We start from the raw sequence: 22,167 nt of genomic DNA, 5'->3' as shown, positions 1-22,167 counted from the left end.
AATGTTCATCTGCAATTTTCTTTAGTGGTCCCAGTAATATTTGCTGTGTATTACTGTATTGCTGTGCTTGTAAAGTGTACTGAAGTAGCATCACATGAAATGGTTAAGCTACTTTTGAGTAAAAAAAAAAAAAAAAAAGGTTATAAACGCAGTTGCAAGAACAATACTGTCCACTCATATCTTGCGATGTTTGATTTGAAAGAGAACTTATTTTAATTCTAATTATAACTATTCTAATTACCTATCTGTTAACTCCCCCTGCTCTTTCATCTGTTTCACTCCATGAATGTCTCTTGTTTTTCACTCTATACTGAGTGTTTTGTCAGAGTGATTGTTATTTGGGGTGCTTTAACTGTTCTCTCTCCCTCATGCCATGTGTCTTTTTTCTGCCTCTTTCTTGGTTGATGATCATGGAGGCTGCAGTGGAAATTTTAAATGAAAGTTTTGACAGCAATTTGGGTGCAAATTCAGGAGGCTTATCTCCTCCCAGTTACAGCAGTTACAGTCAAATCAAGCGCACCTGCAGAGCAGCCGCCCCACACTAAACTGATATAACAGCTACATGAGTCGCATGTTTTGCCTGCAAGACTTGTGTTTTAATGCTGTCATTCATTGCTTGTGATGTGAAAACGTCAGAGAAATAAAAAGCTTGCGTCCTGATATTTAGTTCAGTTATAAAATCCAAACGCACCGCGGCGTGTCTCTCCTGCCGGCTGCTAAAAGTGCTGTCAGCCGAAGAGTCCATCACACTGGACAGTAGAGACACTGAGTCATTTTAAAAGAATAACGGCCAATGGGAAAACTCCAACCTCAGCCGGCCAACCAATGGTGTAACTTCATCACTCACTCAGTCTGTCAGTCACTCACTCACTCACACACGGACAACTGCGGTTATAGGGCTGGTCCGTGGCCAGTCCAGCCAAAAAGTATTCTGAGCAGAACATAACTTCACACAAAGCGAACTCAATTCACTCTGCTCCTGTGCATCGGCTGTTTAATATTCTCCAGCAATGTGCACTCAAGCACCATGACATATGGTGTGCTTCTAAATGTTGAGAGATGTACTCAAGAGAATGCGATACATGAAATATGTCTTAGAGAGCCCACAGTATATTCCCGAAAATATCACAATATGCAAGTTCTGAGGTCAGATTTACAGAAAGCTCTGAGAAATCAGGAAATGACATACTCTACATGGCCAAAATGTGTGGATATGATCCCTCGAACATTACATTATTCCAAAGTTTTGGACATCTATCATGATCTGCTGCAAAACAGCCTCCACTCCTTTCAGCAAAATTATAGAACATGACTGCAGGGATTTGCTCCCATTCAGTCACAAGAGAATGCCTGGCCAGAAGTCAGTTCTCATCTCAAAGGTGTTTGATGGGGTTGCGGTCAGGACACAGTGCAGGCCAGTTAAGTTCTTCAGTGCCAAACTGGGAAAACCATTTCTTTATAGACTTGCCCCGTGGTCAAAGGCACTATCATGTTTGATAACACCAGCCTTCCCTCAAGCTGTTGCCACAAAGTTTGAAGAACACTATTGTTTAAAATAGTGTTGTATGCTGCGACATCAAGATTTCACATAATTAGAATCCAGAGGCCCAGCCCAAACACCTCTGTCCACACACTTTTGGCAATAGTGTAGTCTTAAATGCTTTTTTTTTCTTTTTTTTTACTATTAGATTAAAAACAGCAGTGTGAAAATAGTGTGCAATACTTTTGAGTGACCTACAACTCTGTGGTTACACTAAGTACAAAACCATTAAGTGTTCGGCCATGGAATTGATTATTTTGATTGAATTCAGCCGGCTGTGGTTTACCATAATACAGGCAAAATGACAAGTGTGTGGCTGATATACCACTGGGATACATTACTTTTTATAGAGAGAACATGAGCACAAAGAAAGGATTCTTAACGGTAAAATATCATTGTCGTCACTGCGTGGAATACCCATCATTTAACTTCTTAACATCTTGTCATCCTCCCAACCCCACAACACCAATCAGGTAAACAAGAACAAGAAGTGGCGCGAGTTGTCCACCAACCTGAACGTGGGCACGTCCAGCAGCTCCGCCAGCTCACTCAAGAAGCAGTACATCCAGTATCTGTTTGCCTATGAGTGTAAGATGGAGCGGGGAGAAGAGCCGCCAGCAGACAGCAGCAGCAGCAGTGGCAGCATGGCTGGAGGGGACAACAGGAAGCAGGTCAAGATCCAACCACCCTCACCTGGTAAGGACTGATAACAGACCGCTTCGCTGGGGTTTTCACAACTCCACTCTCCCATCTGTCAGCAGCCAAACAACAGGTGTTACTGATCAAACTACAGGTGTCAGGAACCATCAGAGAAACAGTGATCTGTATTCATGTGTCATACAACATCACCACAATAACAGCATTGCAGCTGTGTTAGAAACCTTCCAGTGAACTGTTATTCTATGGAGGACAGGGAACCGGGAGAAATAGTTATTTATATATGTATTTAGTTAATACAGCATGTGTACTGTATATATGTAGTATGTGCGGATTCATTGATTAGCAGGCTGTGTAAATTTGTCCCCTTGTGTCGGTTTTAGTTAAAGCCTGAGTTGCAGTTTGAAAAGACTATTTCGATTTGCGCAAGGTTGTAGCTGATCATATATCAAGTTGATTTAATGCAGAAATAAAAAGTAATGTCCATAGTGAAGCAATTAATTCCCAGCCAAAAACACCATAATCTAATTACGTCTGTCAGTTCATAGAGCTGTGGACCGCCAGAGAGTGTGTTACAACAGCAGAAACAGGCCTCATCTGCTTAGATATTTAACAAAATATGACAAGGGAGGAGGTGTCACAAGAGTGCAATTACTCATTTTTATTTGGTTCTTGATGTCTCATGTCTTTAAATCAATTTGCAGTTGTAACATTGCGTTGAAATCTAGATGAGGTGTAAAATACAACATACTGCAAATGTAACACTACAATGTGTTTAGCTAAAGAAAAACACTATACTCCAAACAGTGATAACTCCATCAACTCTCTTACGAAAAAAAAACGCTGACAACAAGCCACCATGAACAGTCAATGAGTATTATTATTAAATTATCCTAGTAGAGTGCAACATGAACACATGGACACACCTTAAAACCCACGAGAGATGAGCGAACATTAACGTTGTTTTGATTAGATGATTCTTCCTTTAATGAAGGTGAGCTAGGATACGATCACCACTTAAACCTGAGACTTGCCTTTATTTGATTACAGTGCGATTGAGGTTAAGTAATGCTGTTTTGATGCAGCACTGTAACACAAAGGGTACTTTTTGTTTGTGTTTATTACCTGTTCACACCACGCGTCTCTCTATGCACAATTATGACGTGAGGATCAGGAGAGGAGAGAGAAAGAGTTGGAGCGATGTAGAGCGGTAAGGTCACGTCTCTAATTTGCAGCGGAGATGAGAAAAGTGACCCTGGCTTTTAAATAGAACATCGGAGCACTTCACCTGCCTGAGACACTACAGATTGCTTTTCCTGGTGGGTGGAAAGGAGCATCTGCCTTCATTTGCATACACATAGATGTATACAGTACACATGAGCCGCACACACATACATAAACACATATGAATGAATGCATGTTCTGCTCGTAACACTTTATAATTCATAATTCAGCCCCGTCTCATCTTTTCAAGGGGATCTAACCTCCTCAATTTTATAGAATCTCATTTTGCCCATATCAGCTGATGGGACCATTGTACAGAGTTAACATAATCGTAAATAGCATCTATATTGTGAAATATAAAAAGGTCAGTACTTGTGATGTTTGGACCGTCTTTTTGATATGCAAACTGTAAATTGCTCATGCTACAAAACTTGATTGAATTAATATCTCTTGCATATTTTTCATATCATCTGCACATGTAAAAATTGGTGGTTCTTATGAACAGCTTGTACTGAAATACCAGTGCCATGTTAGACAAGAGTTTTCTCCATAAAGTAATCTGCAAATGCGACACATACCTATTTTAAAGGGTATTTCAGGTTTATTATAACCTATTTTCGTAGTTTGGGCCACTCAGCAATTTAAGTGCTGAGATCAGGGAACACGGTGACATTGCTCAGAAGTAGTCCAGTGTGGCAAGAAACACAAACACTCAAACAGGTTTTTAATAAACCCCCCAGGTTAGCCAAATCTTTCTGAGGCAAACTCTTAGACAAGCGTTTCTACTTAGACACACAGTACTTTCGAGCTATGTTAGTAATTGGCAGAAAGTGAGATATCCTGTGCAGTAAGGGATTATTACATAGGCTGAATTAATAAATGATTCTGTAGGGTTGGTGTTGTGATTGGCTCAGTTTTACCCCCAATTAAAGTTGTTTAGAAAAACTGGCTACTGTTGCTTGTTATAGTAGGAAAAGCACAGGTTTTACTAATAAGGTTAAAAATGACCATGTGACAGTGAGCCAGCATGCACGATCCCAAGACCCTCAAACCAAAGTAGCTAAATGAAATTCAGTTATCAATAATTTTATTATTTACACCTGTGCTTTTCCTACTGTGACATGTCAAAATGTCTTTGGTGAAAAAGGCCCATTGTCTGACCACTCATGTTTCTTGCCCCATCTGACTTTGTTGTAGTAATGTTGCCTGGTTCTCGGTTCTCAGCAATCACTTAGTTGAGTACAATGTTATCAGAACTGATAGAAATTATGGCCAAAACTACAAGAATAAGACCTAAGTTGTAGAAAAAAAAAAAAAAAAAAAATTCCTTCAAGATTACATTTAAAATACTTCAAAAGAAAAAATTCAACAGGTTAAAAAATCTGCCTTTAGGGTAAAATGTTTTTCTCCCATATACTTAAACTTGCTCCGTGTGTTGAAATGTATGATTTTCTTGTGACACTTGTGATCATCAGTGTCATTAAAGTGATTACATTTCAGTTAACTTCAAAGATCCCCTGCAGACATATTTTAAGACAAATCATGCTTGTATGTACACGTTTTATCTTGAGGTTTAAGGTGAGCGCAGAGAAACTTTCCCCCTTCAGCTGATGAATGTGGAAACAGTCTTCTAACATCAAACCCTGAACATACATCATTCTGCACACAGAAGGTCAAACATCCAAGTGAAGTAACAATAAGCACGCATTTTACATAATACATAGGATTTTAAGACTACATACACTGGCAGGTAACACAAAGTTCTTGCAGTCCAGAAAATCTTGTGGGCAGCTGCGTCGGATCATAAAATGCGACTGCGAGAGAACCATCCCTTTGAAGACCACATATACAAAATTACTTCAAAACTGACACTTAGTGTAATGTCATAAATGGGACTAAATACCACAGGTTCACAATCTAGAAAAAAATCCTTTCTTCTTTATACCTCTGTCCTGATCTACTATGTATTCTTGCCTGCTCTGAAGTGAAAATTGTCCTACTGACACCCTGCCAGCCTATATATAGACTGACAGCGCAATGATGTCACAGAGGGAGCTTGTCCAGCGGGCTAGAGGGGGTGGTGGGGTGGAGAGGGTGTGTGTGTATGTGTGTGTGTGTAGTGGTGGTGGTGGGGTGTGGGGAGTGATTAATGAGGACTGGAATGTAGAATGTAAACAAACTCGGCCTCGCCGTCACCTTTCATTCACAAAACTGGCTCGGCTGACTGACTCCCCCCAACCCCTTAACCACTACTACCCCTCTGGATTATGTCATCCACTGACACACACACACATACAGGCTCTTGTGCACACACACATCATACATCAGCCACATGCCTCTTGTACACACACACTTTTTTTTTTTTTTGCATTGGCTCCTCTGTCATTCTTTTCTCCCTGTAAATGTGGAGCAGAGGGCACTTGAGTTCACGCTCTCCTCCACCTCCCTCCGTCATCGTGCCCCGTCGCTCAGTATTATGTATCTGCCTGTCTGCCCGCCTGCTCTTGAAGAATGGCAAACCTCTTAACCTTGGCTAACCCCCACCATTGTTTGCACTTCTTCACATGTGCATGTGTGTGTGCACATGTTCGTCTGAGGCGGGGATATCCCAGGAAGTGAAGAATCCCTAATGCTCACTGCCCCTTTTTGCCCTCTCTCCTACCTCTGCTCATCGCATCCCATCATCATGGGATAACCATCTCTCCCTGTCTCTCTCTCTCTCTCTCTCTCTTTCTCTTTCTCTCTGTCTCCTGTGATGTAGAGGCAGGGGGTATCGTTGAATAATTCAGAATTAGCATGAATTTTTAAAGCTTAAGTCTTTCTTTTTTTTTCCTGTGGAAACGTGTGGTGCAGGGAAAGGCCACTCAGGCTGTTCCAGAGGAAGGCTTCTTACGCTAAATGCTCATTAGGATACTTTCACATTCTCTCTTTCTCTGTCTTTGTCATCTTTTAACCGGAACAGTCCACATTTTCCATTAAGCCTGCTTCAGGGAATTTGTATCCCTTGGTTTTATCTAGTTGGGGTTCTTTGTGTGGCGGGCTCTTGTAGCTCTGCACTGCTATAATTTTCTAGTCATCTGAACTGAGAAATTCACAGAAATATGGTGTCATAACAAGAGAGCACACTAACCCAGTTTTAACCCCAGTTTGATTCACTGTGTGAAGAGATGAATTTTTCCTAGGAGGCGGTCATCAGCACAGGCTTTCTCAATCTCCTCCCTCATATTTAAAGGATATTTTTTGAAGCAAAAAGCACAGACTTTTTCCCCCAATGCACAAATGGTAGAGACACAGTTATATATACACTATATTTTATTCAAATACACTATGTCCCCCAGCTCAGCCCTCCACATGAACCCCTCATCAAGTCCGTGGCACACCTAAAAAAGCTAGCTAAACCATCTTCAAACAGCTTCCAAATAAAGAGCTGTGCTGCCACCGCCTGAGTGGGCAATTCCCTCAGACAAATCCTTCCCTTCTCTCTGCTGTGTCTTCTCCTCCTGCTCCTGCCTCCTTTCCCTTCTCCTCTTCCTCCACCGGCCCCCTTTACTGCCCTCATGTAGGCTGTTTGCTTGAGCTCAGTTCTCATGTAGGGCATCACTGTGAGTGCCTTAGCCTTAAGTCCAAAGTTATCTCCCTAATACAGCACCTTGCTGCAGCCAAAGCCCACTATGGCCGTTTTAAAACTCAAACCAGTCTTCATATCTGAAGACTCGGGGGAGCTCAGCGGTCTGAATGTGTTACCATTTTTGCTGTGAATTTTGTGAATCGTCTAGCTATAATAATAATAAGGCTATTTCTGTCTCCCAGCCAATTCAGGCGGCTCCCTCCAAGGCCCTCAGACACCCCAGTCCTCTGGCAGCAGCTCTACAGCAGAGGCAGCAGGGGATCTGAAACCTCCTACTCCCACCACCACCCCTCTGGGACAGGTCACACCACTGCCTCCCAACAGGTACCACACAGACATACAGTACTATACTGCCACTGCTCCTCTAAATTCTGTTCCTTTTAATACTGTTTTACTGCTTTAACTAGCATCACAGCTACTATTATTACTACTTTTGCTGCTATCAGCAGCAAAGTGAACACAGCGAACATCTAAGTTATTAATGACAATGTTATTAATAGTGAAATACTGCTTAGTTGCTCTTAGTTTGTATGATCAATTAACTTTTTATTCTTTGCAGTAGGTTTCAGTTTAATATTGGGACACTCATGTATGTAGAAAGAAAGATGTTGATGTACAAACCTAAATTGCACAATCTTACGTGAAGCAGAATTTGATTAAAATGATCTTCATGATCTTTATGTACATATGTAATTATGTTCAGATACATTAACATTATTCATAGAAACAGGTAGGTTTAATAGTTTCCCTAATGAGAAAAGGCTTTGTTCGTTATGAGATTGAAGATTAAGTACATTTTGTGTTTTATTCCTCTTCACTATTTATGATTTTAGTCCTATACTTTTTAGCAAAATATACCTCTTCTCTGCTCACTTCTTAATGATTGATAATGAAGACTTGAGTTGTGTTTTAGACAAGTCTTTTTCTAGCAGATTTTATTTTTAGAGCTTTAGAGCTTTGAGAGGAGACAAAGTTATATGTTTGCAATATAATTTTATACTGTATGAAAGAAGTATTCATACTGCAGCAGATTTGGTTATTTTTAAGCCCACAATGGCAAAACATCCTTTTCTACTGTATCATTACTAGTACGATTCTATGGCCTTATTTTTATATGGAGTATCTGAAGAATTTAATATCAAAATTAGACATCATTTAAAAAATTAAAAATTACAAAATGAAAACACTTTTTAAAAAATTAAGGAATTCTTTCACAGCACATGGTATCCATATTTTCAGTGTGTCCAGTCCTCGGTCTCCACCTCTCTCATACAGCTCCCTCTTTCTCCCGTTTTCTCTCCTCTCTGTCCCTCCCTTCTTACCCTCCTCGTCTGGTCCAGGAGCAGTGTGAGTGTACAGGACCCCTTCTCAGAGGTGAGCGACCCGGCCTTCCAGAAGCGTGCTACCTCCCTGCCCCCCTCAGCCCCTTACCAGCAGGGCCTCAGCATGCCTGACATGATGATGAGGATGCAGTATGATGCCAAGGATCCCTTCGCTGGGATGAGGAAGAGTAAGTGAGGAACATGCTGTGGCATCCGTTCACCAAAACACCAAGCCCTGGGCCAATTTTCCAAATTTCCCAGACTTTTTTGCTGTGTTGCAAAAAAACAGGAAATTGATTTGAATCAAGTATTTTATTTATTATGTTATATATATTTAAAGGACCTCAAGTTACATTTTCAAATTATAAATACATATTGTCAATATTGACTATATGGGACATTTCATTCATGTTTTACTTACAGTAGACATCCAGGAAACCTGAAACTTCATCTTAAAACATAATATAAACTTACTTGGTTCTTTGTCAAAATTACTCATGTATGGAAAGCCTTTCGTCTGTCTCATTGATTTAATTCATTGTCTAGTCACCATGTCGCCTCAGATCAGGACAGATGTGTCTGTTATACTACTAGAACTATGAAAGGAGATGGGAACTGTTTGTTACACCACTCACCCCTTTATCGAAAACACCAGCTCTTCTGATGTTCTTGTAGCTTAGCCTCCGTCTCATCCTAACTTTGTTCATCCTTTTCATCCTCCTCGTTTAAACCTTTCATCCTTTCCACCCTGCTGAGAAGCACCTGTTTTTGGCCAACTCATGTGGTTTAGTTTTCAGAACAAACAGTAGTTTTAGAAAGGATGGCGGCTCCTCTGAAACCTGAGGAGAATGGAGTCTGAATGAATAATATGGTGGATGTTAGCTGCATAACATCAGTTACAGCCTCAGAACAATGGGTTTAATAGTGTAAAGTGGTGAATATTCATAGAGGAATGCTGCCACCTGCTGGTTAGCAGAAGACATGACTCATAAACAAAATCCTTAAAATGATGAGCATATTTAGGCTTCTGTTGCATGTTTCTAGGACAATCATAATCACACTGTTTTTCACATCAATGCCTGTTAAAATTAGGATTCCCTTCTCCATTTTTTTCTTTTTTTCTACATTCAATCACTGTTAAATGAGATAATTTCAGATGTATTTACCTCCTTTGCTTTCTTCCTCCTCAGTGGCAGGAGGTGATCCTTACATGCCGGGGCAGATGCCCAGCAGTGGTATACAGGACATGTATGGTCGGCCCCCGTCAGCCCTGAGTATGAGCCAACGGTCGCAGTACCCATACGGGCCCGGCTTTGACAGAAGGTAAGCAATGAAGCCAGAGGAAGGGGGTAGTGAACCTCTCGAAATTTTCCCAACATAAGCACAAAGAACCACTGTAGTGTTTTTACTTAATGTGCCCACCTACCTGTTTATAATGGAAGTTATGTCAGTGGCGTGTGTCAGAAGCATTAAGACTTTCCTGTTGTGTGATCCTCAGACCGGACCATGTGATGGGGATGGAGGGGAGCATGGGCCCCCCCGGGAGTCAGAACAACATGGGACCTTCTAACAGTGAGGGTAGCATGTATTCTCCCAGCAGATACCCTTCACAGCAGAGGTCAGCACCTGTGTGTGTGTGTGTGTGTGTGTGTGTGTGTGTGTGTGTGTGTGTGTGAGCGTATTCAGGCCAATACATAAATATTGTGTAGTTTTGCTAGTCTTTTTTTAATATTCCTTCTTCTGTTCCAGACATGACGGCTACGGTCAGCAGTATCCCGGCATGCCATACGGGATGCATCCGTCTGGGATGTTTCCACAGCAACAGGTGAGAGACATTATCTTTATATACTCAGTACTGTTAATCTATTACTATAAGATGGAAATACAGTCCTTTTACAATAGTCAGCCCTAAGAATATCACAGTTCAACGCACCGATAATGGATAAATAAACTATGAAATAAGTTTTGTTTGTTCTGGTAATAGTGGCCATTGCTGCATTATTATTGTATTGTTTTGATCATTTTTGTCGTCATTCCTCTCTGACATAAGTACATTTTATTTTTTTTATAACTAATAAAATAGAGTAGACCTGAATTTGCTCAGTTCATGCAGTCACTAACAGCATTGTTCATGAATGAGCTTAATCAGTAGTTCAGACTAAACTGTATATCAGCAAATGTTATCAAACAGAAGATTAACTGATAATAACTACAGATATTGTATCACTGCCTCCTGCATCTCTGAATGCACACTGAAAGTTTTGGAACAATTGTAAGCAAATGAAGACATTTCTTCAGCTCACATGCATAACTCATAACTCCTACTCCTCTTCAGCAACATTAAAACACAGAGATAACATATATACATATAAAACGTAGAAATATTCACATGAAACAATGTATAGTGTTAAAACACAAACTGGCCACTACTGCAGCTTTATGGAACTGATGACAAAGTGAGTTGATTTACTGCAACTGGGATAAAAGAACTCTTGAAGACATGTAAATTTGTTATTGAATAATTAATTGCAACCAGAGCAAAATAGCCATGCGTGTTGTTTTGTCTTGTTTTGTCTTTTTTTCAACATAATTCTTAGTTTTACTGTTTTCTTTTTTGTCATTGGTTATCATTTTTAAAAAATCTTTATTGTAATATTCACTTTTCTGTTGTTTCTTCAATACTCTTTGAGTACTTTGGGCTGCACTTCTGCTTAATTACATATAATTAAGCAAATGCTTATATAATTACACATTTATTACATATAATAATGGAATGATAAGAATTTATCTGGCTGCGTGTGATTGTACAATAACTGGCATAAATTCATCACTAACTATCCACACCTTTGCTTTAGCAGGGCTACAAACGGCCCATGGATGGTATGTATGGACCCCCACCCAAGAGACACGAGAGTGACATTTATGCCATGCAGTACCCCAACCAGCAGCCGGACATGTACAACCACTACGGTGGTGGGTACTCAGGTCCTGAACACAGACCCATCCAGGGACAGTTCCCCTACCCCTACCCCCGTGACCGTATGGCCCCCTCGGGGCAGAGCCAGCACAGTATGATGGGTGGGGGACCCACACCTAACCACGCTGCTGATGGCCCCAACATGTGGCCTTCCAGGACAGACCTTGGCTATCCCTACCCCAACCGACAGGGGCCGCCATCACAAATGCCCACTTATGGCTCACTTGGTAGAGATGACATGGATGGGCGGCCCGGACAGGAGCAGTGGCACCGTCAGTCTCCCTACATATCATCATCAGGCGGCATGGCTCCCCTGTCGTCACGCCAGCCCCCGTCATCTTATTCTAACTCCCCGTCCATGGCAAACCACCTGCCCAGAGCACCCAGCCCAGGGGCCTTCCAGCGCTCCATGGACTCCCGGATGTCACCCAGCAAAGTACCGTTCATGTCACCCATGAAGATGCCTAAACCTGGGATGGCCATGATGGGCTCACAGGGCCCTGGGCCACTGGGTCAGTTTCCTCCGAACCTGAGGAAGGACCTCAACTACCCGCCAGGATCAGTGGAGGCTGCCATACCAACTCTCAAGCCTCGACGCAAGCTTACCTCCAAGGACACTGGTGAGATAGAGCATTCATTTGTAGTCCTATTATTTCATCAATCAATATTTTAAAAAGTGCTGTCAGTAAGGTGAGAAGTTGTAAACATGTTGGTTGGTAAATAGATTGCTGATATTTCCTGGTCATTTATAGGCTGTTCAATTCTAGCTGAATATTTAGCTTGCAAATTATTTTTATGCTCTAAAACAACAACATTACTTCCCTCCTTTAGCTGTACAACTAAACCAAATTTTCAGGTAGAACTACCACAACACGAGGTACATTTTATTACAAAAGTCTTTTTATCATTTGGGCAAAGTCTGATCACCATTTTTTTTCCCTTCCTGGTCTCAAAACTCCCACTGTTTTAATCCCAGGAACGCCTGAGGCCTGGCGTGTGATGATGTCTCTGAAGTCTGGACTCCTAGCAGAGAGCACATGGGCTCTAGACACCATCAACATCCTGCTGTACGATGACAGCACTGTGGCCTCCTTTAACCTCTCCCAGGTAAAACTAATTTTACTACAGCTCACTGATGACTGACAGAACAGATTCATTTAGCCCACTAGAGCATGCTGTGACAGTCTGAGTTAAAGCATTCTGAATCTCTTTAAACCTGATAATCTAGACTAACCTTTTCTATTGTTGTAAGAATCTCTAAGAGGATTTGCTTTGCTATTCTCACTTGTTGTTATTGACTTGAAGGATTCTAGATATCCAAGAATGTTCAAAAAGAAAGTGATTATAATGTGAAAATAGTTAGTAGACAGTAAGTCTAAGCTTTCCTCTAAAGATGCATTCACCATGTGGGACCCTTTGTCAATTTATGTCTGATTGATTTCTGCTTACATTGTTGACACTGATATTTTATGTTTGTCTGACCAGTTGCCTGGCTTCCTGGAGCTTATTGTAGAGTACTTCCGTCGTTGTCTGATTGAGATGTTTGGCATCCTGGAAGAGTATGAAGTCGGGACTGTGGCTCACAAAAGCCTCTTGGGCCCCACTAGTAACCAGAAAGAAGAACCCATCCCTGACCAGGAAACAGACTGTACGGTCCAACCTGAACCTGAGTCAGCCCCGGCTCCAGAGATGCCGGTAGAGCAAGCAGAGGGCAGCACGGAGGAAGCTCCACCTGTCACCGCAGAGCCAGTGTTATCTGAGGTGAATGGCGAGAGGGAGGAGTCTGAGGGGAGCATAAAGAAGGAGGACAAGAACAAAGAAGACAGAGAAAAGGGGGGAGAGGAAGAGGAGAGTGAAAAGGGAGCGGAGAGTAAAAAGGAATGTGCTGACCAGCCTGTCGCAGCGCTAGAACCCAGACCTAAACAAGCCAGCAAGTATGATAAGCTCCCCATCAAGATTGTCCACAAAGAGGATCCAATTGAAGACATGACAGGTTACGTCACTGAGTTCACCAGCGGGCTGCTGCACTGGCAGGCTGGTGGAGGTGACTCCACTGCTCACATTCAGACACACTTTGAACCCCGCAGCGAACCACCTGCCAGGGCAGACGAAAAGATGAGGAAAGAAAACAAACAGGAAAACAAGACGGATGACGTGAAGAATCAACCGAGGAAACATATCACTGCTACTATCGATGATGTTTTGTGTGCTAGGGTTGATGCCCTCTCTTACGCCCACCCTGCACGTTCCTTGCCATCCTACCCATTCAGGGTGCATCCTGATGGGGAGCAGGACCACATCACTTTGCTGGAGGATGAGCCCCGCTGCCTGGACGAGGCACCGCTCTCCACAACCTCTGCCTGGCAGGACTCTCTGACCAAGCGGTGCCTCTGCGTCTCCAACATCATCCGGAGCCTGTCCTTTCTCCCGGGGAACGACTCGGATATGTCACGCCACCCTGCTCTGGTTCTTCTTCTGGGAAGGCTCCTCCTGCTGCACCACCAGCACCCAGAGAGAAACAGGTCGCCCCCTAGCTATCAGAGAGATGAACAGCAGGAGCAGGGGCTGTCGAGCAGTAAAGAGGAGTGGTGGTGGGAGTGTCTGAGTGTGCTCAGGGAGAACGCCATGGTCACTCTGGCCAACATCTCAGGCCAGCTAGATCTCTCCACCTATCCAGACACAATCTGTCTCCCCATCTTGGATGGGCTTCTCCACTGGATGGTGTGTCCTTCAGCTGAAGCCCAGGACCCCTTCCCATCTGCACCTCCCTACTCCCAGCTCACTCCTCAGAGGCTGGTGCTGGAGTGCCTCTGCAAGCTGAGCATCCAGGAGGGCAACGTCGACCTCCTGCTAGCTACGCCGCCTTTCAGCCGACAGGAGAAACTCTTCACCGTCTTGGTCCGCTATGTGGGTCAGAGGAAGGCCCAGGTGTACAGGGAGATGGCAGTGGCAGTCCTCTCCCACCTGGCACAAGGAGACCCCACAGCGGCACGTGCCATAGCCATGCAGAAGGGCAGCGTGGGTAATTTGGTGGGCTTCTTGGAGGACGGTGTTAGCATGTCGCAGTACCAGCAGAACCCTCATAGCTTGCTGCACATGGGACATCCACCTATGGACCCACCTAGTATAAACATGATGTGCAGAGCAGCTAAAGGCCTGTTAGCCATGGCTAAAGTAGAGGAGAACAAGACAGAGTTTGTGCTGTACGAAAGCAGATTATTAGACATCTCCATTTCCTCAGTGCTCAACGTGGGAGTGGTGGCCATTATTTGCCAAGTTCTCTTTCACTTAGGGAAATTATGACAGGAGGAGAGGCAGGACTCGCACGGCAGACATTAAGGCGGACAACATATTTCTGTGGTTTTTCTATTTTTATTTATCAAAATGACAGAAAATGTTTGTTTTTTTTAAAAAAGAAATATCCACATAAACAAAATATCTCTATATATGTATAGCTTCTAGGCACTGTTAAAAAAGTGAGTTTGGGATTTGAAAGCTCATTTTAATACAAATATTTAATACCTGCTGGTGTTGGATTGCTACGTTTGATATTTTGTTTGGCATTTGTTTTTTTTTTTTGTTTGTTTACTTTTTTCAGCCAAAGCTGCCACCAGATCTCGGTGCTGAATTACGTGGTTCCTTTTGAGTCGATGAGTTGTTGAGATGTTTTTCAGTTTTATAAATGCTATAATATACTCATCAACATTTTGTTAATGGAGAGTATTTATTTAAAATGTGACACTGTACAGTAGTTTGAACTTTTTTGCCAGCAGTTATGGGGGAAAAAAAACACTGACTTTTTAAATTGAAATATATATGTCTCCATCGCTGGAAGATAAATTGTGCAATAGGACTAGAGCAAGTTGTCCCTTTTTGAGAACAACGAGAAGATGTAAATCTTTAAAGACACCTGCAGTGTGTGCTTTAGGCCATCATGAGGCAGCATTGCACCAGCCAATCAACATGAGAAAAGCGCATCTGTCAAAAGAAGTGTCTAATTTATCAATCATAGCCTCAACGACTTTCACAGATGAACTTTGTGTTTCCTAAGCACTTGTGTTATGTCTGTATTTTTTCATCACTGTGTATATAAACCGTTGTACAATGGACGCACATGATTCTTTCAGTCTCAATCAAGCATAGCAAGAGATGGGACTTTCTGACTATTATAACAAAATGCTTTTATTGTTGGTAAAATTTGTTATTGTTATTATACATATTTTGTTAATGGGGTCAAATATTTGAACATGGCAGATGTAACTGATGTTTCAATGTAAAAATTCCTGTATGCATTGTATTATAGCTGAGAAAACAATCGCTTTGGTAATCAAACGTGGAAGTGCCAGGGTGAGAGGATAACTAGGCGAGGTTACACAAGAAAACTGAACACATTTCTGTTCATTACTGTCCTCCATTCATGTCAATGGGCATATTTTTGAATCTGAAGCTCTAAAAGAAACATGTGAAAAGAACCTTCAAAATGTCCTGAAAGCTCATTGTAAAATTTGCCTTTTTTCGTATGACTCCATGTCTCTCTTTTATTCAGTATACACATTTATACTCTGTGCTGCACATGTCACAAATAAATGTACGATGAACATCGTTAAGCACCAGAGACGTTGCATTATGTCCAGACAATCTTAGGCCAATAAAACAAACATCAACTGCTTACTCGGGCTGCTTCTCATTGACTTCATTCTAAATGATTTGACCACAGCCGGAGGACACGTGATAAGATGACCTGATTGTTTTCTGTCTGATCACACTTGAGTTCAGATAAAGATGGCTGCTGTTCTAGTATGACCTCAGAGGTCTCTGATGCATATTAAAAATGCCTCCCATCTATAAATACCGGTTTTATATTTGATCTCTAATGACCACTAGAACATTAACAGGGTTATTTAACAGCTTGTGCATAATTTTACTAGTGTTGATAACTGCTGCTTTAAATACAACATATTTAATCAGCATCATCATGTGTCCAGGAATATTTCCTATGTGGGTATAATAACAGGACAAAGGTGATGTAAGCTGTAAGTTACTGAAAAGGTCAGTCCTCCCTCAACACTGGGTGATGTATTGACTGTAATGTGTGGCTGTTCCACATCACAAACAACTGAAGGAAATCTTATGAAAAGGAAAACTAAAATATTATGACATTCCTTTATTATAAAAGACATTTGAATGAACTTGAAATACTGAAATTAAGAGTTACAGCACATCATTAAGAAGCCAGCTGATCTTTACCAACCTACCACTAATGATTTTTGCAAAAAAAGTGATATTGCGGTTATTCTCTAGTATTCATTATGAAACTAGCATTGTTCCCAGGACTACGTCACTCTTATAGTCACTCGTGCTTGTTGATGAATTTCTGCATATAAACTTCCTCTTTTTAGTAACTATGTTGAAGTGAAGATTAAACTCAACAACCCTGTCGTTATCAGTTGTCTCACTTTAGTCAGTTTTGAATCAATCTATACATATATATATTCTTTTCAAGAGAGGCATAAAATACTGCCTCCTTGTACAGTATAGTATGTACTGTAGGAAGACTTCAAAAGGAAAGTAAAAATGAATTAGTTATCCATTTATTGGTCACATGATACTGCTATACTGATGTGTCTATGTTACAGTCTGGCTCTGATAAAGAATGGCAACAATTTCATTATTGTACTCATGGGACCCCAGAGTCAGATTCACAGAGCATCTGTTTTTGTGTAATCCTCATTAGGAAAGAGGTCAATGACATCACCATTCTCAGCACATACAGTGATCAATACACTTCCTCTTCACATCCCCACCTGAATCCGAAGGTGCTTGTGTTCTTGTATTTGGGAAATAACCAAAGCACATCAGACAAAATCTAGATTTTTTAGAGGGATTTATAGTGACAAAAGTAGAGAGAGATTCTTATTACCAGGCTCCATTGTCAGATTTGGCCCAGATGAAGACCCATCTGCAGCCAAGATTAAAACTGCATGCCTTGTCTGCACATTTGACACCATTCACCCTTATCCAATAAGGGAAACGTACATGCAGACATCTACAATCATTGCCTCTGCAGTCCTCCTATATCTGCCTTCAGTGCTGCCTGAGGATAAGCAACAGGTTACTTATCTGTAAGTTAAGTCATAACAGGTACAGTATCACCTGCTCCTTATGCACATAAGTCTTTCCTCACACACCCTTTTTAAAACTTTTGATTCAAAGGTGTGCAATTATAACTACAACAATTACAATTGGCAGTGCTACCAATCCCCAGTTTTCCCAATATCAAAATATTTTATGAGGAATGGGTTGGATACTTACAGTTTCAATCAGTCTTACAATTTACTACACTTTCATCTCACCAATTTCATTATCTGCTAGCGTGACACATCAGAGGCTAATCTAGATACTCTCAACTGCCCTCTTTCTTTCTAATTATGCTCATCTGGCCCCCATATATCCTTTATTTTTTGTGTTTGAATAGCATCCTCCAGTTTGTTTTCCCCCCGAATTGTTATTTCCTCTTTAGCTGGAATTTCCTTCCTTTACCAGGGGAAATGTGGGCATAATATCAAGTCCTATTTCAAGCTGCCTTTAATAATAACATTCCTCAGGATGACAACACAGGCAATAAACAGTCTCATGGCAGGTTGGGCTTCAAAGAATGATTGTTAGCTGGGTTGCTTGGCTGCAGAGAGCTGTAATCACTCATCTTCATCTTATTAAAATCTTACTGACACCTTAAAACTAATTACAGCATTCCAAAGAGGTGGATAGGTGGTGATTGATTTCTAACTAAAGCTTGTTTCTGTGGTGAGAGAAATGGATATGTCACTGCATCTTGGGCTTTTTAACTGTAGGTGCATTTGTGTTACATCTACAGGTATGCACCTGCACATTATAAACAGAGTCTTAGGCTGCATACCTCTGAGTGCTTTCAATTTCAGCCTGTCACTTAGAGTTTGGATGGAAGGTGGGTTGCTGTACTTTTTTGGTGATGGAGGATGCGTTTCACGTAGGCAGCCAACCGCAGGAGAAAGCCTCCCACACTCCTGTGCCTCTGAGAACCTGAGTCATCGAGCTCTGACAGGATGGATGTAGTGGCTGTGAGGAAGTCAGGCCCGTCATTGGTTACTGCTGGCCTAGGTACCCTGCCCTGCTGCCTCTCACCGCTAACGTAGGTAGATGAATGAGTATTGGGTAAAAACACGACTGCTCTGACCTTTCTAGTCATGCATTACAACACATGTGTGGTAGTGGTGGTGTGAACAGTGGGTTTCCCAAATCAGGCTGCATCCATTAATTGTGGCCTCTTGAAACGGCTTTGATCTCAGTCTGTTCTTTCATCCTGTCCAGCTTTCTAAACGAAACAATATTGCTTATGAGGCCTTGGCAGGATGTGATTGAGTCCAATGTTGTTCTTGGATTCTGACTCAAAGGCCCTATCATGTCCGCCCATTTCCCAAAACAAACACGGCCTCAGCCATATGACACGCAGATCATTAGCAGCCACTGAAAACATCCACAGCTTTAAGACAGATTTAAGTGTAACGTGCTGCTTGATAGCTTCACATAACCGGCAGTGGCAGCCAGTTGTGAAGGCGTCTCAGTCAGCTGGCAGATGCATGCCACAAGTTTTGGGTGGGACGACTTACAGTTCATGACCACTTCCTGAGTAATACTATGTCAGCCAATTTTGCAAATGAAGAAATGTAGTTTGTATGTGTGTGTCAGCAGGCTGATAATGTTTCATTTCTACTAAAGTGAAATCAATTTGCTATGATTGCTGATTTTTTTTTCATCCAACTATCAAACAACAAATACATTGGCAGCACATAAAAGTACAGTGAGAATAAGTGTTGTCCTCTCTGCATGGTGTTTGAGTCTGAACAATGGAGTCCTCTCACATTACATGAAATGCAGCCAGACTTGTGGTTCTTTTCAGAGAAAGTGGATAATTGTATGGCTGTGGGAGTGAATGAGCTAAACCGCTTGGGTGACTTCAGAGTGAGATGAGGAGGTGTATGTATTTGTGTGTGAGTGTGTGTGAGTGTGTTTGTGCATGTGTAGGTGTTAAGAGGAGGACAGATGACAGAGGAATGGTAGGCTCATGATGCAATCATTTGTATTAATGCAGGCTGAACAGGAAATTGCATCATAACTGTATGTTGTGTGGGAGCGAGGCACGAGCCATGTGGTAACATCACTGCATGTCTGTTCTCAGGAGAAACAACGTTAATATGACTAATAGTGTCTCCATTTACTGGATGATTTGCTGTCAATGATGTTCGTTATGTCAGCCTTCAGATGTTATATCATCTTCCTGAATCAAGTTGATTCATTTAATAATTGTCCTTCCTGTTTCACTGACTTTTACTTAGTGTAAAAAAATTATCCATCTTTCATTTTTCTGGGGACCCCTGCGGATCAAGGGATCAGGACATGTCCAGACTAGTTTTTTAGAAGGGCCCAAATCATGGATGTTTGATAAGAACTGGATACCCAACTTTAAGGACTTAGCTCTGGGAAAGTTAAAGTTGAAGTGCAGGACTTTTGTCTCCCCCTTCTGGCAGTGGGAGTAATTACAAAACACTATCAACACAGGCTTACGTCATAGGCCGTAGCCTGCTCAGTCGCTAGTGTTGCGGCTGTAAATAAATAGTATTTACAGTATAAATAAATAGCTTTGGGTAAATAGGTTTGAGCAATACTCAACAACAATTTGGTCCGATAACATGTGGAAAGCCTAGAAGAGCCGCATGATTAAATTATTTTTTCCCCATTCAAGTTAGCAGAGAGCTAACCGCAAGTTTGTCGGTGGAAGTCTCTAGTGCACATGCTCTACCCATAAAGCATGCACATTCATCCGGGCTGGATTGGGAATATCAAACCTGACACCAGATCAAAAACTTAAGTTAAAATTATGCCTTTTGCAAATGTGAGGGTCCGCTGGGGTCCATGTGACACAAATCTCGTCATCAGTGGGTGTATGTGTAGGCTCTGTGCGGACATCCGCATACGTCCAATTTGTTGCGCCAAACTTGTCCGCGCCGGTCCATGTGGTCACAATGCTATCTTCCTGTAGACGCCGATCTATTGCGCACATGTGGAACATGTCCCCCAAGCGGACACTAGAAGGTAGTGTAAACAGAGCTGTCCGTGGTGTCCGCAGCTGTCCATGTATGTGTCCTCTCCGGAGTATCTGTGGCTTTAATCAGCATTGTGTGACCTCATTTGGCAAGGGCTTGAATTTAATGGGCGTTCATTTATATGTAAAAGTTCCAAACTGCAGGTTTATATGAGCCCAAATATTCACGTCATAAATCTGTCAGTTTTCTAATCCCCTTCTAAGTACTCTCCTTGAGATGTGATGCACTTGTCCCAGGTGCTTCTAACATTCCTGGAAACATTTCCTGTAGTCATCATCTGTCACGGTGTCCAGACCTTCCTGCGGTTCTTCCTGGATTTCTTCCACAATGGTGAATCCTCCCCCTTTCTGTCCCAATTTTAGTTTCTGATAACTACACCCCACCCATGCTGTGGGTCCTGTCAACAGTTTTACAGACATCTTGCTTATTTTAGCAGTCTATGAGGAAAAAAGCACTTGGGCTGAGGGATATTTCTGTCATAGTACCCCTACAACAATTAATGAATTGCTCTGTAATTACAGCCATGGCCCAGATGGGACTTCTGGTCATACTGATGTATTATATGGGGTTGTCTTGGTGGCCTCAGGATTTAAAACACTGACCATGTAATTCTAACATCCCTAGTTTGAGTCTGGCCAGGGACTTTTCTGCATTTGATTTCCCGTCTCTCTCCTTATCTCCATTAACCTTGCTCCACTATCTATTAACGGTGTGAAATACCTCTAAAACCCTTGTGGAGGGAGGGTGGGGTGTATATTTTATTCCCCTTGTCACCTTACACCCATCGTTGGACACGCCCCTGCTACAAGGACCCCATTTTATGGACGCCTGGAGGTCCCCGGACTACGGTTTGGGAACCCCTTCAGCAGCAGCAGCAGCCCGTCCTCCCTTCACGCTCCCCCTCAGGAGTGAGCTCAGCCTCGGTTGGAGGGGGAGGAGCAGGCTGCGAGGCTCCGCTCTGCTCCCATGTTGATGTTTGTTGTTTGCGAGGGTGGCAGCACTGTGTGTGGTGAGGGGACATCATGTGAACGGAGGGCTGTCGACGCTTCTTGGGGAATGTCGCAACTTTTTTTTCCGGAATACGTGTCTGAATGGTGAAGATTTCTGATGACTAGTCGCCGATTGTTGTTGTGAAACACTTGGACATATGGCTGTAGGGTCCTGCTCGGTGCGTATTGTACGACGGCCAGTCATGATGCTGGAGCTCGTCTGAGAGCACCCTGCTGTGTGGTCTTTCTCTGGGTTTGCCCCCCCTCCCCTTTTTTTTAGACGAACTTCTTCCTCGGCGACGAGCTGCAAATTTCAAACTCATTTTTTTTTTTACCCTTTAAACTTCTCCAAAAAAATGGTGTTCTTCCCTTTGTCCTCGGCTCGCAACAAACCTGGATAACGAAAAGGAGTAGCTACGACGTGACAACACCCCGACACGACAACCAGCGTTTACTTTCCTTCGGTAATGTTAAAGGCAGCGCTTCAACTGTCGCTTCAACCGGCGGAGCAGACACACACAACACCGGGATGTGAAGCTATGGTGTCTGTAATGTTATGCGGTTGACAGCACACTCAAACCTTCGTCTTAACTCCTCTTGTGTGGGAGAGTTTAAAGTAAAATAGCCAAGTCAAAACGTGTTAGTTATGTAGGTGATGTGAGTAGTAAGCAAGCTAGCTCTTAATTGCAT

The 22,167-nt window shown here is 42.3% G+C and overlaps 2 protein-coding genes across 17 annotated transcripts in view; both read left to right on the top strand.

Moving 5' to 3' along the window:
• LOC137200397 (AT-rich interactive domain-containing protein 1B-like) overlaps positions 1-16,019 on the top strand; it is a 208,700-nt gene extending 192,681 nt beyond the window's left edge. For 6 of the 8 annotated variants that reach the window (XM_067615182.1, XM_067615183.1, XM_067615181.1 and 3 more), the window contains 9 exons: positions 2,014-2,236; positions 7,232-7,373; positions 8,390-8,559; positions 9,562-9,694; positions 9,870-9,989; positions 10,121-10,196; positions 11,227-11,968; positions 12,325-12,455; positions 12,834-16,019. In XM_067615182.1, coding sequence (XP_067471283.1) covers positions 2,014-2,236; positions 7,232-7,373; positions 8,390-8,559; positions 9,562-9,694; positions 9,870-9,989; positions 10,121-10,196; positions 11,227-11,968; positions 12,325-12,455; positions 12,834-14,651 — 3,555 coding nt within the window. In that variant the 3' untranslated portion in view covers positions 14,652-16,019. The remainder of the gene's footprint in view (positions 1-2,013; positions 2,237-7,231; positions 7,374-8,389; positions 8,560-9,561; positions 9,695-9,869; positions 9,990-10,120; positions 10,197-11,226; positions 11,969-12,324; positions 12,456-12,833) is intronic. The other 2 variants (XM_067615180.1, XM_067615177.1) reach the window with 1 other exon arrangement.
• Positions 16,020-21,299: 5,280 nt separating this feature from the next.
• LOC137199767 (palmitoyltransferase ZDHHC14-like) overlaps positions 21,300-22,167 on the top strand; it is a 48,147-nt gene continuing 47,279 nt past the window's right edge. For 3 of the 9 annotated variants that reach the window (XM_067614288.1, XM_067614281.1, XM_067614282.1), the window contains exon 1: positions 21,301-21,941. The gene's annotated coding sequence lies outside the window, so the exon portion shown is untranslated. Of the gene's footprint in view, positions 21,942-21,977; positions 22,094-22,167 lie in introns of those variants that run through there. The other 6 variants (XM_067614290.1, XM_067614285.1, XM_067614283.1 and 3 more) reach the window with 6 other exon arrangements.

This window comes from Thunnus thynnus, chromosome 16 (assembly GCF_963924715.1).
Source record: "Thunnus thynnus chromosome 16, fThuThy2.1, whole genome shotgun sequence".
Classification (NCBI taxonomy): Eukaryota; Metazoa; Chordata; class Actinopteri; order Scombriformes; family Scombridae; genus Thunnus; species Thunnus thynnus.
Note: the sequence above shows the minus strand (reverse complement) of the source record. Positions and strands in the feature narration are given on the sequence as shown.